Source organism: Polistes canadensis, unplaced genomic scaffold (assembly GCF_001313835.1).
Source record: "Polistes canadensis isolate GaletaPanama2010 unplaced genomic scaffold, ASM131383v1 scaffold_88, whole genome shotgun sequence".
Lineage (NCBI taxonomy): Eukaryota > Metazoa > Arthropoda > Insecta > Hymenoptera > Vespidae > Polistes > Polistes canadensis.
In genome coordinates, this window is record NW_014569635.1 from 92,870 (window position 1) to 108,728 (window position 15,859).

Here is a 15,859-nt window from a genome sequence, read left to right on the forward strand (position 1 = left end):
TATTATTATTATTATTATTATATATTACTATTATAAAAAATTATATATTAATTATATATCATAAAAAAAAATATATTAATGATTTTATTTCCATAGGAATTAGATGAAAAGAGAATAAAGAACATGCGAAATTATATGATCAAGTCGGTGGAAATAGAACGTGCGGTTGCACCAATAATTGCTCAATGTTTGGATGGAATTGAAAAGGCAGCGAATGAAATAAACGAGAAGGAAGACACATTATTAGTTATCGAACGGTATAAAAGTGGTTTTCAACCACCAGGAGATTTTCCATTTGAAGATCTATCGGTCGCCAAGACGTATGATAGTAACAGTCAATTATCCCAACCTGCGATGCAGCCAATACATAATCATCTTACGGTAAAGGGAACTGTATCCGGTGGAAAGATCAAAAAGAGAGTTGGACTTTTTGGAATTTTTAGTAGCAATAAGGTGAATATTTGTTTTTTTCTAATGAATATTATTGATCACTAATTAAAAAACCTCGTTCCATATATCAATGCAGATTATATCTCAAGAACGTAAGGGCTATGGGGAATATGATGAAGCATGTTGTATATTATTTTCTTGCCTTTCTTTTTTTTTTGTTTTTTATTTATTTATTTTAAGTTATATCACAGATATGTATTTTTATATATTTGTATATGATATTATCAGGAAAAAAAAAGAAGCTTGTAAATTTATCATGCACATTGTTGTTTCACAGCCGAGCATGCATTTACGGTGAATTTGATTCTTTCTAATGAGTCAAAGTACATTCTGTTTTCTTTTTGTCTTTCTTCTTTTTCTTTTGTAGCGTCATCAAATCTGGATATTTTGTTTTTGTTTAATTGCTTCGTTTCTTGTTTATTTATTCTTTTTATTATGAATTTTTTTATATATATATATATATATATATGTTACCATTAAAGTTATTTAATTCAGTTAATTTGTGAAATAACTAGGCGTTTTAGAGAAAACATATAACTAGAATTTTATTATACATTCTAATTAGTTGTTTTATAATATAACCAGATATTATATGAAATAATGGTAGGTAATGCGAAAAGATAAGAACGGATAACTACAAGCATTGTTGTAGAAATAAAAGATTATTTTAAAAATGAATCAAATATCAATTTAATACTTTAACTATTCACATTTTGTAAATTCATATATTATTTAATTGTAGCATGTAATCCTGCCTTATTTTATACTTTACCTGGTTGCTGTAATTATTTCATATAATAGCTATTATTGTCATAAATTAAAACAAATTTCACATTTTAATGGTAACATATTCAAGATGGTAAAACAAAGAGTCCGATATTTCAAGGGTTTATAATACTTACAAAAAATGTCGAATATAATGGGTCCTAAAATCCAATTCTTCCAATGTAAATTAACTTTTATTATTTTTTTATTGTAAGCAAATTTTTGTTGTAAAATTTAATTTACATCGAAAGAATTAATTTCGAGGACCTATGTTAATTAGACATTTTTTTTATACCTCTTGATAAATACTATAAACCCGTAAAAAATATCAGGCTCCCTTTTCTTTTTTTTTTCTTTTTTACCAATCTGTATACATGATATTAGTTGCTTTAACTTCTGGTAAGAGAATGTAACTTCTTTTTCTTCTGTATCTTTTATTAATTTGGTGGACGGTTCGATCTGCCTGTGGTCTCTCTTGTTTCCAATCTTCCATGGGCTATGAATTTGGATATTATCGTATTTAGTAAGTACACTGTAGATGGCTTGATCGTCCGTCATTTTGCAATATTAACAATTCCTGCACTTTACAACTGTAATCGTGAGTTTGTATATTATTACGAATGTCTTATATTAGAGAGTACAAATTCGATGGATCAACGAATGTTGTTAAAAGTATATAAAGACTGTAAACCTTTTGTACCATTTGTTCGAATTCGTACTCTACATAAAATCATTGAAATACTACTTCCCCATTAAAGTGCTGAATGAAACGCTTTTCGAATTTGTTTCATGCGAACAACAGAAGTTGATCGAGGTGTGCATAGCTTTAAAGGTCTGTCCTTCTCTATACAAAATGCTCATTATTTGTTAGAGTAAACGTTCCCCTTATATTCATTCCTTTGAAATCATTGTATTTTGTAAATAATTTCTTTTTTTGTAATTCTCATATGTTCCTTTTTTATTTTTCTAGTTATTAGCATTATTAGTTAGATATAGAGGGTGTCTGAGATTTTTTTGTATATAAATTGTGAGTATATTCTACGCTTAAAAATAAGAAAAAAAAATGATGTATAAATATAGATCATTTAAAACTTTATCCAAAAGTTATAACATAAATGGTAAAATTGTTTAAATGTTTTACTCAAAGATGATGTTTTAGTGGCTCTGCGTATGTTGTTTACTATCCTGGAGTGATTCAACGTATTCTTCTTTGAACGATAGCTTGGCTGCCTATGAAGAACCTAAAAGTTTATGCAACTGAGATAGTTAAACTTGATATTATGGTAAAATAAATTAGGGATGCAGTTGCAGAAATTAATAGAAATCTACAAAAAAATTCGCCATGTCATAAATAGAATACTATAGGGCTATTAAACTTGTATTCGCATATACTGGCAATATTTTGAACAACACATTTAAACAGTTTTACCATTTATGTTATAACTTTTGAATAAAGTTTCAAATGACCTATGTTTATATAACACCTTTTTCTTATTTTTCAGTATAAAATCTGTATTCACATAATTTCTATGAAAAAAGCTCAAATACTCTGTATACAAGGTGTTCCCGGGTTAAATCGCCAAACTTTAGATGTAAATTTAGAACCGGAAAACAAATAAATTTTTTTCTAGAAGTATGCTTGCAAATGTTTCCTTCAAGAGATATTTATCCAAGATTCAAGCTGAATGTAATCATTTTGAGTATAACATATATAATAATTGCACAATTATTTTTAGTAATAAATGTAACAATTTTCTTTAGTAATATTTGAAATTTGAATTATTTCAATGGCATAAATTACTAACAATAATTTACGAGTATACTTAAGTAGGAAAAATTTAAATTTAAATTTGTTTTAAAGTTCTAAATTCATATCTAAACTATAACGATTTAATCCCCGGGAACATCCTGTATAATAAAAGCTTAGTAAAATATATTTATTTATGTTTTATATTAAATAACAGGATTGATGCATAATGTGTTGCATTTGTGATATATGCTTTTTTCTCATATAGTCCTCCATTTCACTCTATAGTTTGGTCATCGAATTTTGGAATTATAGAAATTGGAACATTTCAGAACAACGTGCCTGGTTACGGTGATGGCGCGAAGGAGGACTGCAGTGATTTACCTCCGAATCAACGGAAAAAAAGATTGCAGCACAAACTCGATGAAATTCAAGCCAAGATTCAACAAGAGACAGCAGCAAGAGATGGTTTAATGAAGATGAAAGGTGTATATGAACAAAATCCAGCATTAGGTGATCCGATGAGTATAGAAGGCCAATTGAATCAATCCAGCAATAAATTGGACAAACTTGGTGCAGAATTGACGAAATTTCAAGGATATTTGGAAGAAGCTATGCGCGCTGGTGTTAGCTTATCCAGGTAAGATAACAGATTTTACCGACCTGAGAATAGGATCATCATATGATGAAAAAATGATGATATGAAAACATAGTTTAATAATTATGTTAATATAATAAAGATTTTTTTTTTTCTTATCCAAAATTTTTTTAATATTATTACTAAGTTTAATTCTTAGGGAAGTTATTTTTTGGACAGGTTTAATTTAGATGAACAATACATTTATCCGTTGAACGTTTCGTCTCTATTTGAGACTTCCTCAGCAACTAAAATTTTTTATTATGACATATTATTTCTTATACAAATACCAAAAAAGCTTACAATTAATAGCGTTATTTTACCTTGATAGTTATGTTCATAAGTCAATATAACATCATTTTTATTACAGTCATAAGTTTTCACTATCTTATATATAGAGTCAATTTTTTAAAAACGTTATCCTACCATAACTTTTCGAACACTACTGGTCACMTCTAAGCTGGTGTTTCCTAATCTAGATGTGTTGTTTAATAATTATGTTCTTTTAGTCCAAGTCAAGTACAACGAAAGCCTACAAGTAATGGTTCAGCGACAAGGCCATTAAGTTCAAGAAGATCCAGTCATTCGGGAGGGGAAGAAAGTCTGTCGAGATCAGCTTCTGATTCTAGTGTTAGTAATGCAAACGCGAATCAGCCGGTTCATAAAAAGAGTGCACCAGGTACTCCTCAACCTAGCCACGGGTAAGTATCGGTGTAGAAATTTTATTTGCCCAACAAATTCAGAAATAGTATAGAAAGGTAGTTGCTTTGTTATTTGGTAAAGAAAAGAAAAGAAATAAGAAACGAACAAACAAAAAAAGATTCATTATAAATTGAAAGAGTAGAGAAGAATATTTGTCTAGACCAATAGACAAGGTTTTGCTTTACGGTACTGATGCACAGTTCCACGAATAGCCCGGAATCTGGTCTTGGAGAATCAAGAACGTCACTTCCTGGTAGTGGAGGAGAAGAATATTACGTAGATGAGATAGATGCACAGCCACCATTAGGGACCTGTAGAGCACTTTATCCGTTTGACGGTAAGCATATATATATTAATGATATTTGAAAATATATAAGAGATCATGATTAAAGATAAAAAATCATATAATATTCTAATAATTTGTAGCCACTAGCGAAGGTTCTATACCAATGTACGATGGAGAAGAATTGTATATGATCGAATTAGACCAGGGTGACGGATGGACGCGCGTTCGTCGTATTTCTCAACCAATCGAAGGATTTGTACCAACATCATACATAGAGTGTCATCTCTACAACACATAGCCGCTCCTTTTAGGTCATTAAATGAGATATCTAACTTCACATAAGCGCAACGATTGATCCAGCGTTACAGTTCAATGCGAAACTTTTGAACTCTAAGGCCAAGGTTTCTTCAAGTTTGCTCGATGAGGTTATTCGTTCGAGTGTTAAGCGCGTTGGCTTCATTATTGGCACTAGGCTCTTATCGATCTCTTTCTATTTTTAATTAGGAACAGTTTTTTAACCATTTGATATTGACGCGTGCTAATATTGTCAAGTTTAGAAAACTACCAACGATACGATGATGACGATGACAATGACGATGAAGATGACTATGCCTATGACTATGATTGTGACTATGACTGTGACTATGACTATGACTATGACTATGACAATGACAATTACGATGACAATGATGATAATGATAATGGTAAACTATGTCCAACGCCATTCGCTCAATTTTATTTTGTTATTTCTAAAGAGAACAAAGACCGAACAAAAAAATATGAAAGAAAATTGTGCTTTGTTATTAATGTAACCAAGAAACAAAGCTTATCCCATATTAATATGTACTTCTCTCTGGAAGATGGACTTTAACTTGTATACAATTTTATGTTTTTATCGTTACATACAATAGGATTCAATCGCACTGAACTTGAAGCTTCCAAAGTACACTTAATCATTCTTGTATCGCCTACGGGTTTCAAGAAGACGAATGAATCGTCGAATTTGACGGTCACAAAATAATAAAACAGAACAAAACTATGTGCAGTTTAGCTTTAGATAACGCACAAGTAACAGAACTTTGTGACTCTATTGAAGAAAGTAAATATCTTATTATATATAGAAATTGACTCCCACCCCCTTTCCTCCCTTTCCCTCTCCTTTCCCATCTGCTCCAATCCTTTGCTTCATTTTACATAGAACAATTGTTCTGCGAGTTTAACTTTCTTTTTTTTACGAAATTGATTATTAAAGATTTCTATCTGACTACGCTCAAGGACAGTCTCGTAAAAAAAAAAAGAAAAGAAAAAAAAAGATGCCAAGAGAACTAGAAGACTGATTTGTATTCACACTTTCTTTCTCTATCTTGGCATAAATTTTTCAATTTCTTCATTTGCATTTCTCTTTGATCCTTTTGTACAAGAAAAGATATTGATATTATTGATTCTTAATTAAAAGAAAATATTCAGATCAATTATTCAAATTTTTAAGTAACCCTAATATTTATTTGTTATTCCTTATTTTAAAATAAATAATAATAATAATAATAAAAAAAAAGCAAACTGAAAATCACAAACGGCTAAATATTCTTGAATGCGTACGAGAAAGTCAGTCCGGAGCGCGAGTCTTCTTTTAATAATATAATAATATTAATAATAATAATAATAATAAAAAAAAAGCAAACTGAAAATCACAAACGGCTAAATATTCTTGAATGCGTACGAGAAAGTCAGTCCGGAGCGCGAGTCTTCTTTTAATAATATAATAATATTAATAATAATAATAATAATAAAAAAAAAAATGTTTCTTTAGAAAAAATAATAATAAAAAAGAAAAAAAAAAACAAATATGTCTGAGTGTGAATTAGTTAGGGTATAGATTTCTGTACATAATATTCCGTGGAAATGAAAGAGAGAGAACAAATGGGGTACACGAGTATGGAGTGCCAGATTACGAAGAAAAAGAAGGAGTAACTTCCAATAAAGATAAAAACCTGATTCATATATTGAAATGAAAACAATTTCTATGAAATGTCATTAGAAAAATAATGTTTTCATTTTGATTTATAAAATTGGAAGTAGTTCCTACTTTGTGCTGCTTAATATAGCAGGGGAGCCTATATAGAATATCGTCCTATTTCTAAACGTGATTTCTAAATACAAACAAATACAAAAATCACGTCAGGTAGTTAATAATATTCTCGCGTATTAATGTATATGTACATACATATATATATATATATATANATATATATATATATATATATATATATATATATATATATATATATTCGATTATCAAAGCGTAGCTTTCGGTATATAATGAAATATGCAAGCACTGAAATTAATGAAAGGTTTTTAAATGAACCTTTTGTCTTTCTCTCCTTCCTCCTGCCCTCTTTAGTCACGTATATACACAAACAGCACCTAATAAAGATTTTGTTCAATTCAGTAAGAATAAAATCTTTTTAATTATTATATATAGAGTGTCTCAGGTTTACCCGGTCAAACTTTGGAAGTTTATTTTACAAATTGAAATAAGGAAACAAAGTGTCGTATAAAGTTTGTTTAGAAAGCAAAATTATGAGAAAAATTGTTTACGCTGATACTGTTTTATGATCGCTCAAGAGTTTCTATTATGCTACCTATTTACATGGTTAATATTAGTTTATTCTTTATCAGATAATACTTTTGGCATTTTTTAATGCGTTAATTTATTATTCTGAGTGATGTTGCAGTAACAATCATACTGAGTTATTTCAAATATGTGACTTTTGAAATATTTCAAGACTCACGTATGAGAACAATATTTTGAAATAGAAAGATAAATACATTTGACCTTTCATATTTTATGCACAAGGGAAAATCCATTGAAAATCTACCGGAAATTTATTAATGAAACAGATAGCATTGAATGAATATCAAGAATGTTGTTTAGTTTGGTATCATGTTATTTGTAATAACTTTGGAATAAAGCGTTTCTAAAGAAACTTAATATGACATATTTTCCTTATTTCAATTTGTAGAATAAATTCTGAAAGTTTGATTAGAAAAGTCTGAGACACCCTGTATATATAAATATATATATATATATATATTTAACGTGTATGTACAACTCCTAGTACGCACGTGTCATGCATTTTTTTCTTCGATATTACGATTTTAACGAAATTATTTATTATCGCATAACGTTGAAAAAATTTAAAATAAAAAAAAAAAAAACAAAAAAATTTATTATTATCAATTAGCGAGACAGTATTCTTGCGAGAGTGAAAGAGATTGAGAGAATGGATGGATCTGCGAGAGTAACATTTTTTTTTTTTTTTTTAATTATTATATTTACTAATTATTGTTTTAATTATTATTATTATTCTTTTTATTTTTTTTGTAATGTATATTTTTTGTGATTTTATATCGATGAACAAGTATTGTAGATAATTAACTCTGCGACTCAATACACTCTCTTTTTATTATTATTATTATATTATTATATATTATTATTATTATTATTATTATTTTATATGTTAATAAGAAAATATAGGTACTAAACCGATATAAATCATTTACACGTGTTGTATAATGACTAGCATACGTCTACTATTACATATGTGTCAAGAATTTAATATGACTCCAATTTATATATTTAAATGCGAAGACATATTACTCACACACAACAGTGTTATATATTGATTATGTCGTAGATTATTAATTATTAATTATTATGATTATTACTATTATCATTACACTATTATTATTATTATTATTGTTCGAAAAAAAAGAAACTACGACACAGAGAGAGAAGAAACTAAGTGTGGGTATATATGTATGCATATGTATAATGTGTATGTATGTATGCGTATTCTGATATGACATGCTTCGATGTCAATAAAGATCAAGGTAGCGTTAAATTTCATAAATTTTCTTTTATTTATTATTTTCAAATTATTTATTGATTGAGAGAGAGTGAAAGAAAGAATTCTCTATCCTATCTCTCTTTCTCTTTTTCACTTATTTCTTTTAATACATTATTGCAACTTCCCATGAATTGTTGACTAGATTAACAATACGTTACAGTAGGTTGTTAGATTTACAATTTTGTATACATGCGTGTGCGTCTTGTACACGCACATACATTTGTAGATTAATTTCTTTTTTTTCCTTCTTTTTTTTTTTTTCTTTTTTTTTAATTTTTTAATACAATTATAAGTATAAATAATGTCGCAGAGACGATTTTTAATATTACATTCGTTATCTACAGACAATCTTTGCTTTCTTTTTATTTTTATATATATATATATAAATACAGGGTGTTATAGTTTTTTTTCCGTCGAACGTTACCAACATATTTAATAAGCAAAAATAAGACAAAAATGTAATATAAACGAGAGGACCCTTAAATGTTTTATACAAAATTAGTAAACAAAAATATGAAATAATAATTAACTGGTGTCGTTGGTTGATAATTATACAGGTTTCAATCAATTATAATTTCATTTTAAAATGCTGTCCGTTATTATGAATGTAGAACTGATATCTATGGAAAATAGAATCTATTGCATTATTAATTTCATATTCATTTTCCTTCATTTCTGTAAATTATATCGATAATCTTTTATTTTAACTATTGATGATACACTAATTCTTAATTATTTCATATTTTTCATTATAACTTTTTAATAAGTTAAAGGTCTATATTATATATGACATTTTTGTCTTATATTTGCATGTAGAATATGTTGGTAATATTTAGCGGAAAAAAACCGGGACACCCTGTATATATAAAAAATGCTAAGAGAAAAATTCGTTATACTTTTTCCTTTAATTAAAATAATAAAATGAATATTATTGTCAGAAAAATCGATTAATCGCAAGATTGGCAGTCGTATACTGTTAATGTAGTACTAAAATACATAAAACGAAGTAAATGAAGATAAATTTGACTTCTTCTTATGTATCCGAGAACAAAATTAGTCAGATTAAAGTAATAATAACTTTAGAAATTGTTTAGCGGCTTATCAATAAGAATACATCGAAGAGACATATATAAGTAGATAAAAAACTAATTCTAAGAAGCAAAACTATTAAGAAGTGCAATCGATTTTTCCCAATTCGAATAAATGCGAATCGGAAATATTATGAAAGATATCTCGAAAAAAAAAGAACGAGATACGAATAATTGAAAAGTTACAAATGTGCATCATTTTAAAATAGATATCGATGAATAATTATATGTATATAATACAGTCGCTTGCATATTCGCTTGCCGTCAGTCAAAATGTATAATATCGCTGTACAAAATATTTGTTTAATTCTTAAACTATGCAAGGATTGTGTCTTGCAGTCTTAAACGAATATCAACCGAGAAGGTTGCGCCGTAATGCTTATTCATAAAAAGTGAAAGCTAACGGCTGACTCTTTCTTTGAACAATTAGTTAATGTCTCTCTTTTTTTTCTTTTCTTTCTTCTTTTTTTCATCAGACTAAGAATTAGTTTCAGATAGTCAAATCTTCCCAATCTTCTACTTGTCGTGGTGTTAATTCCACTCTAATACGAGTCAGGGTACCCAGAAGATCGTGCATCCTTGGCGTTAATGGATTTGCCTGCAAATCTATGTATTCCAACGCCGGTGCATGTTTAATTCTTTCAACGTCAATGTCTGAAATATAATAGGAAAGTACTAAACGTTATTTCTTGCATTTATTATAATCTTTCTAACTTCTCTCTCTCTCTCTTTCTCTCTCTCAAGGTTCTTTTCGCATAAGTATACCAACTCTTATTTACTAACCAAACAATAATTGTTCTAGATTCTTCTTCTGTATCCTGAAGACTTACCGATGATGGAGTTATTATTGGCAAGAAGTCGTTTAAGTTGAGGTATCCGACAAGTAACGGGTGGCAAAGCGATAAAAGTATTATGCGAAATGTTGAGTCTTTCCAATGCTTGAAGTTCGGCAAGTTCTTCGGGCAGTTTGCTCATTTGATTGTGACTTAAATTAAGTTCTGTGAAAAGAAGGAAACAAAAATCTTTATAAATCGTTCGCTTAAATTTTAACAGCCAATTTAAGTGCTGCCAACCAAGCCTCCCTTGTTAAGTATTCTATTTAGACCATGATGATTTATCAGCTGTAGAAAAAAAATAAGAATATCGGTTGTTGGTGACCGACTTGGCTTGGATGGAAAGTTTAAAGCCGGTTGGTAGGAACTGACATGGCATTTAACGCATTAAGTATATTTATCATAGTTACTAACCAGTGATGAGGGAAAATTTCACTGCAAATTTGGGTGGAATCTTAGTTATAACGTTGCCAGATAAATCGCATCTTTTCAATTCTGTATGTCTCATCAAATGATAAACCGCATCTGGTACTTGCATTAACTGACATTCGGACAAATCTGAAAAACAATAAAAAAGAAAATAATATATATAATATTGTATGTCTCTCTCTCTCAACAATGTAAACGTAGAGATCTCATTGAAAATGAATTGACCATCGAATTACGACGGCTTTACGCTTTCTCTTGCTCGATTTTCTTAATCCAAGTACGGAAGAGAGGTACCGTCTGGAACGATTACGAAATAAACGTATTCTAAGTGTAAAACGCATATATTAGGTGCTACACAACTATACCTAAACTTCTCTAATTGGATACTTGCCATATGGCATCGTTCAATGCACCTGTACAAAACTTGAAAATTTGTTATTTTTACACAATTCACAGAATATTATACATTATGAAAATCAAGTTGAGATAATCTTTAATATTATACTAACTCATCATAATTAAACAATAATTCTCAATCGTTTTTTATATACAATTAGTCATAAAGTATACGTACTCATCCTTACTGTTCATTTTAAGGGATAATAAATAATAAATATTTACTTGTAATACAACGTTTCAAAATTATTTTATACAGAAATTAATTGATAATTATTAAACTTTTATAAATTGATTTAAATTTGATTGCAAAAAAGAACATTTATTATTAGTAGAGAAATATAAATTTGATATAAATGATAAGAAAATTGATCTTGCGAAAGTATTACTATTTACGTAAGATTTAATACAAAATAAAATCAATATTTTTCTAATTTGTACATGATTTTTTTACATTTTATAATGATTTTAAGATTAGGCATACTCTGGTGAGACCAATTTTCTCGTAATTTGTATCAAATTTAACTTTTCTTATAATAAAATACTCTCTTTCATGTAATGAAATTTATATTAATTGAAATGCTGAATAATCGTAAAATATATTTTTGTGTATAAGAATTTTGAAATATTGCATTATAATTAAATGAGTATTTATTGTTTAAAATTGACAGGGAGGGGGGTAAAATACTTTTATGACTCACTGTATATATATTATATATATATTTATATATTTAAAAAAAAAAAACAAATGCGAATAAATCATTTAAATTAGTATACAAGTAAGCAAATTTCAAAAAGCGCGCCATAACAACGATTGTAACGTGAAGTAAGTAACGTATAAATTTAGTTCGATCCAAAGTACGACTACGTAACACAAGAAGCTTTCATTTGATCGTAATAAAATGTAGAAGAGGTTAGCAAAAAAAAAAAAAGAAAAAAAAATCGATAATAAAGATAAAAAAATATATTGAAATGTAAAAAAGAAAAGAAAAAAAACTCCTTTGCCATACCCAAATTTTCGTTCTCCTGTGCTTCTTCGCATCGCAATATCACTTTTGTCACAGCGTTCGCCATTTTGTTTTAAACCGACTAACTGCAGGTTCAACGAAAAGTTCTCGAATCTCTTAGGAAACACATTCGTGAGAAATATTTTATTTTTGTAAAGATCTTTCGGAAATAAATTTACTCGATTCGTTCATCGTTCGTCCTTGACAACGTCCGTCCGTTCAAAAGATGTCGTTGGCAGATCAAAATTGCATTTTACGTTTCGATGGTAAATTATTATTTCACATACACATTTACAATTAGATTTTATTTCGTATTAAATTGCATATATAATCTTTGGTATATTTTTTTCAATACAAATGACAAGTAAAATAGAAGAGAAAATGTATTGAATTATTATGATTTCTAATGTACGGTTAGAATATATCTCGAAGATTTTCTCAGTCTTTTGTTTTAAGTTTCGTGACGTAGTTCGTATGATGGCGCCTTTTCGAATTTAAATTTGCCGCGAATTAGTGTCATGGCGGCCGACCTTTTCAAGAGGGACCGTTTAATTTGGTGCTTTTTAAAATTTCTATTTTCAAATGGAATTTAAAAATACAAAAATGTCTTTCGCATGGATATAACGAATGAATAAGTAAGTAAGTATTAGAATCGTGTTACGTTTGAAAAAGAAATATCATCGAATAATTTATAAAAAAGAAAAATATCGGTAATTGTTTAATACGATCAATCAGTTCTTAAATAGAAACTTGGATAAGTCATTGAACGTTAGACACCTACGTAAAATATATCGTAAGAAAACGCGATGAGATAGTCGTGTTAGATTTAACGCTACAAAATTGCCATATATATATATAGAGGAATGATTTTTTGCTATAAGATAAGAAAGGTATCATGGCGGCAAGTTACCTTTTATGGTTACCCTTCCATTAAAGGTATACTACCCACGCGATATTTATATTTTCCATCATTTTACGAATGCTTAAATGTTTCCATTTGAAATGTACAAAATGATGAACTTTACCTACAGAAAATCTATTATATACAGGGTGTTCCTTTCGTAACTGGTAGTACACACAAACAGATTGTACGTAAAAAAAATTAAATCAAAAATGTAGATTTAAATTTGTTCATATAAGGTTTCGTTATCGAGAAAAATTATTTTGAAAATTTTTCGATCTAATTTTTTAATACAACCCAATCTTGTATTTTTAACCGATCGATCTCTTTTATTATTTTGCGTATAAAAGTATTAACCCAAGGTCATCGAAATGTCAATACTTTACGAAATATTAGACATTTTGCCAAAAACATCCGTTTTACATTGAAGAATAAAGTACAATTGCACCTATCAAGTGCATCCAAATAAAAAATAAAGTCATAGGAAATTAGAACGTATTATGCCATATGATTTTTTCCGCTATCATTTTTTTCTATTTTTACTTAATAATGATTAGTGACCGATCCCAGTTCCAAGAAACACCCTGTAAAGCAGGGGTTCTCAAATTGTTCAAATTTTTTACCATCATATAAGTATTTCTCGATTCAAAATCAATATATCCCAATTGTAGTGTATAATCATGTTTATAATCAAAGAATAAAATTTCTTATATTTATTATATAAAATATATATTATTTTATTTATTTATATTATATTCGTTTATTTAATTTTATTCGTGTAAATGAAATTTTTTTTACAATATTAAAATACATTTTTCTGAACATTTATTGTAATAATTTGTGTAAAAATTGTATCACTAAAAATAACGTAATGTATCATTAGTGTTAAATGTACTATAGTTTGAGAAACGATATCAAATGTCTAATTTTTCGTGAAGTATTGACATTTCGATGACCTTGAATTAGTACAACAAAATAAAGTCTCGACAAATTTTCAATCATATTTTTCTCTAAAACAAAGCTTTATGCGAACAAATTTTATTCTACATTTTCGATTTAATTGTTCACGTAGAATCAGAATTACAGGACACCTTGTATATACAGTAAGACACAGGAATATTCGTAACCCTCACCCCCCTCCCCTGTAAATTTTAAACAATAAATATTTACTTGTAATGAAATGTGTTTAAAAATTTCTTTAAATTGATATCAATTTTATTTGCAAAACAGTATTTTATTAAAGATTAAGTAAAATTTGACATAAATGATAAGAAAATTGGTCTCAACGAAGTATGCCTAATCTTTTCAAAATTATTATAAGATGTAAAGGAGGGTCAATCAGAATAATAATACTTAGAAAAATAATAATTGTATATTTATTATATATATCTTACGTAAGTACAAATATTTTTGCGAAATGAATGTTTGATCATTTAAGGGGATCACTATAGAATTTTCTAAAAAATCAACATTTTTTATTGGTTTAAATTGATTGTAAGAGTCTCGAAATACTGAAGAAAAAGTGTCATTGAGTTGACAAATTTCTAAATGCCTATTTCAAATATTTTTGCTCAGTCTCGTGCAACACGTTCACAGGAATATGTTAGATTTTAAATATTTATACATGAAAAGCACATTTTTTAAAATGGCCAGCAAGTTCATGACCATATTTTATAACCGATTTATTCGAAATTTATACAGAAACTATATAACTGTATTATCTATCGAAGTACGCAAACTTCTTTTATTTTATGAACAATTTTACGTGATATTTTACATTAAAAATAAGAAACTCCACTTTTATCTTATACCATTTCGAAACATAGTAAACTTGAAATAGAAAAATTAGTGAACGTTGTTGAAAGTGTATACAATAAAATCTTTTATACGAATTTTACCATACGCTTACTATATTCCTATAAAAAAAAATTCTCAAAAATAGATTATTTAGTTGAACGTTAAATTAGCTTTATCCCCTTAAAAAAAAAAATTATATTATATATTATTAAGTTCAATCTTAGGGATATTTTTTTTGAACAGGTTTTAATTAGATGACGATAAAAATGTTTTCGGAAAAATTTTCACCAATCAAATTGATATCACAATCGAAAAATTGAATAATCATATTATAAAATATGTTTCTCTGGATTAGAAATTTAAAAATATTGTATTACAAAAAAAATATTGATTGTTTTAAATTTACAGTAATGGGTTACTTAATATACTCCTGTAATTTGCTGTTGTATATACGTGCATATAAAAAAAGGGATCAAGTTAAAAAGGTTAAATCGTCCGGCATGCGAAACGTTTGTATATCTCTATCTCTCTCTAACATACTATTTACTATTCCTAGATCGACCTTTCGCGAGCATAGATCCATAGATTCGAATCGTAACTTGCTCTTCGCAAAAGAGATCTCCTCTCGTCCTTCGTAAAGAAAATTACTGTCGCGGTAAATGGAAAAAAAAGATGGCGGGGAGGTAAGGGGGGCGGGGCTGGTGAGAGGGGGAGAGAAAGAGGAAGAGGGAAAACAAAGACCGGACGAAGGTGTTACGTAATCATTGTTTCGATCTTTATCCCGTCTATTATCTATACTGTTGTATTAGTAAGACGATTCGCGAACTAGCATTTCACTTTTTATATTTATTCCGTTCACCGTAAGCATTTTTAAAATTCCCGCGTATTTTCAAAAATTGATGATCAGTTA

General features: G+C 28.3%; 2 protein-coding genes and 1 long non-coding RNA gene across 7 annotated transcripts in view; 2 read left to right on the top strand and 1 right to left on the bottom strand.

Moving 5' to 3' along the window:
- Window positions 1-5,643, top strand: part of LOC106786919 (formin-binding protein 1-like) — a 71,244-nt gene extending 65,601 nt beyond the window's left edge. Inside the window, exons 6-11 of one of the 4 annotated variants that reach the window (XM_014748817.1) lie at window positions 97-453; window positions 2,018-2,047; window positions 3,295-3,602; window positions 4,109-4,300; window positions 4,502-4,638; window positions 4,728-5,643. In XM_014748817.1, coding sequence (XP_014604303.1) covers window positions 97-453; window positions 2,018-2,047; window positions 3,295-3,602; window positions 4,109-4,300; window positions 4,502-4,638; window positions 4,728-4,885 — 1,182 coding nt within the window. In that variant the 3' untranslated portion in view covers window positions 4,886-5,643. The remainder of the gene's footprint in view (window positions 1-96; window positions 454-2,017; window positions 2,048-3,294; window positions 3,603-4,108; window positions 4,301-4,501; window positions 4,639-4,727) is intronic. The other 3 variants (XM_014748819.1, XM_014748818.1, XM_014748820.1) reach the window with 3 other exon arrangements.
- A 3,205-nt stretch (window positions 5,644-8,848) lies between these two features.
- Window positions 8,849-15,859, bottom strand: part of LOC106786931 (leucine-rich repeat-containing protein 20) — a 9,428-nt gene continuing 2,417 nt past the window's right edge. Inside the window, exons 1-4 of one of the 2 annotated variants that reach the window (XM_014748836.1) lie at window positions 12,255-12,398; window positions 10,834-10,977; window positions 10,417-10,584; window positions 8,849-10,240 (exon numbers count right to left, since the gene is read on the bottom strand). In XM_014748836.1, coding sequence (XP_014604322.1) covers window positions 10,077-10,240; window positions 10,417-10,584; window positions 10,834-10,977; window positions 12,255-12,318 — 540 coding nt within the window. In that variant the 5' untranslated portion in view covers window positions 12,319-12,398 and the 3' untranslated portion in view covers window positions 8,849-10,076. Of the gene's footprint in view, window positions 10,241-10,416; window positions 10,585-10,833; window positions 10,978-12,254; window positions 12,399-15,859 lie in introns of those variants that run through there. The other variant, XM_014748835.1, reaches the window with a different exon arrangement.
- The window catches only part of LOC106786932, a 5,223-nt gene continuing 1,793 nt past the window's right edge, over window positions 12,430-15,859 (top strand). Inside the window, exon 1 of the long non-coding RNA XR_001381715.1 lies at window positions 12,430-12,517. This is a non-coding gene — a long non-coding RNA (uncharacterized LOC106786932). The remainder of the gene's footprint in view (window positions 12,518-15,859) is intronic.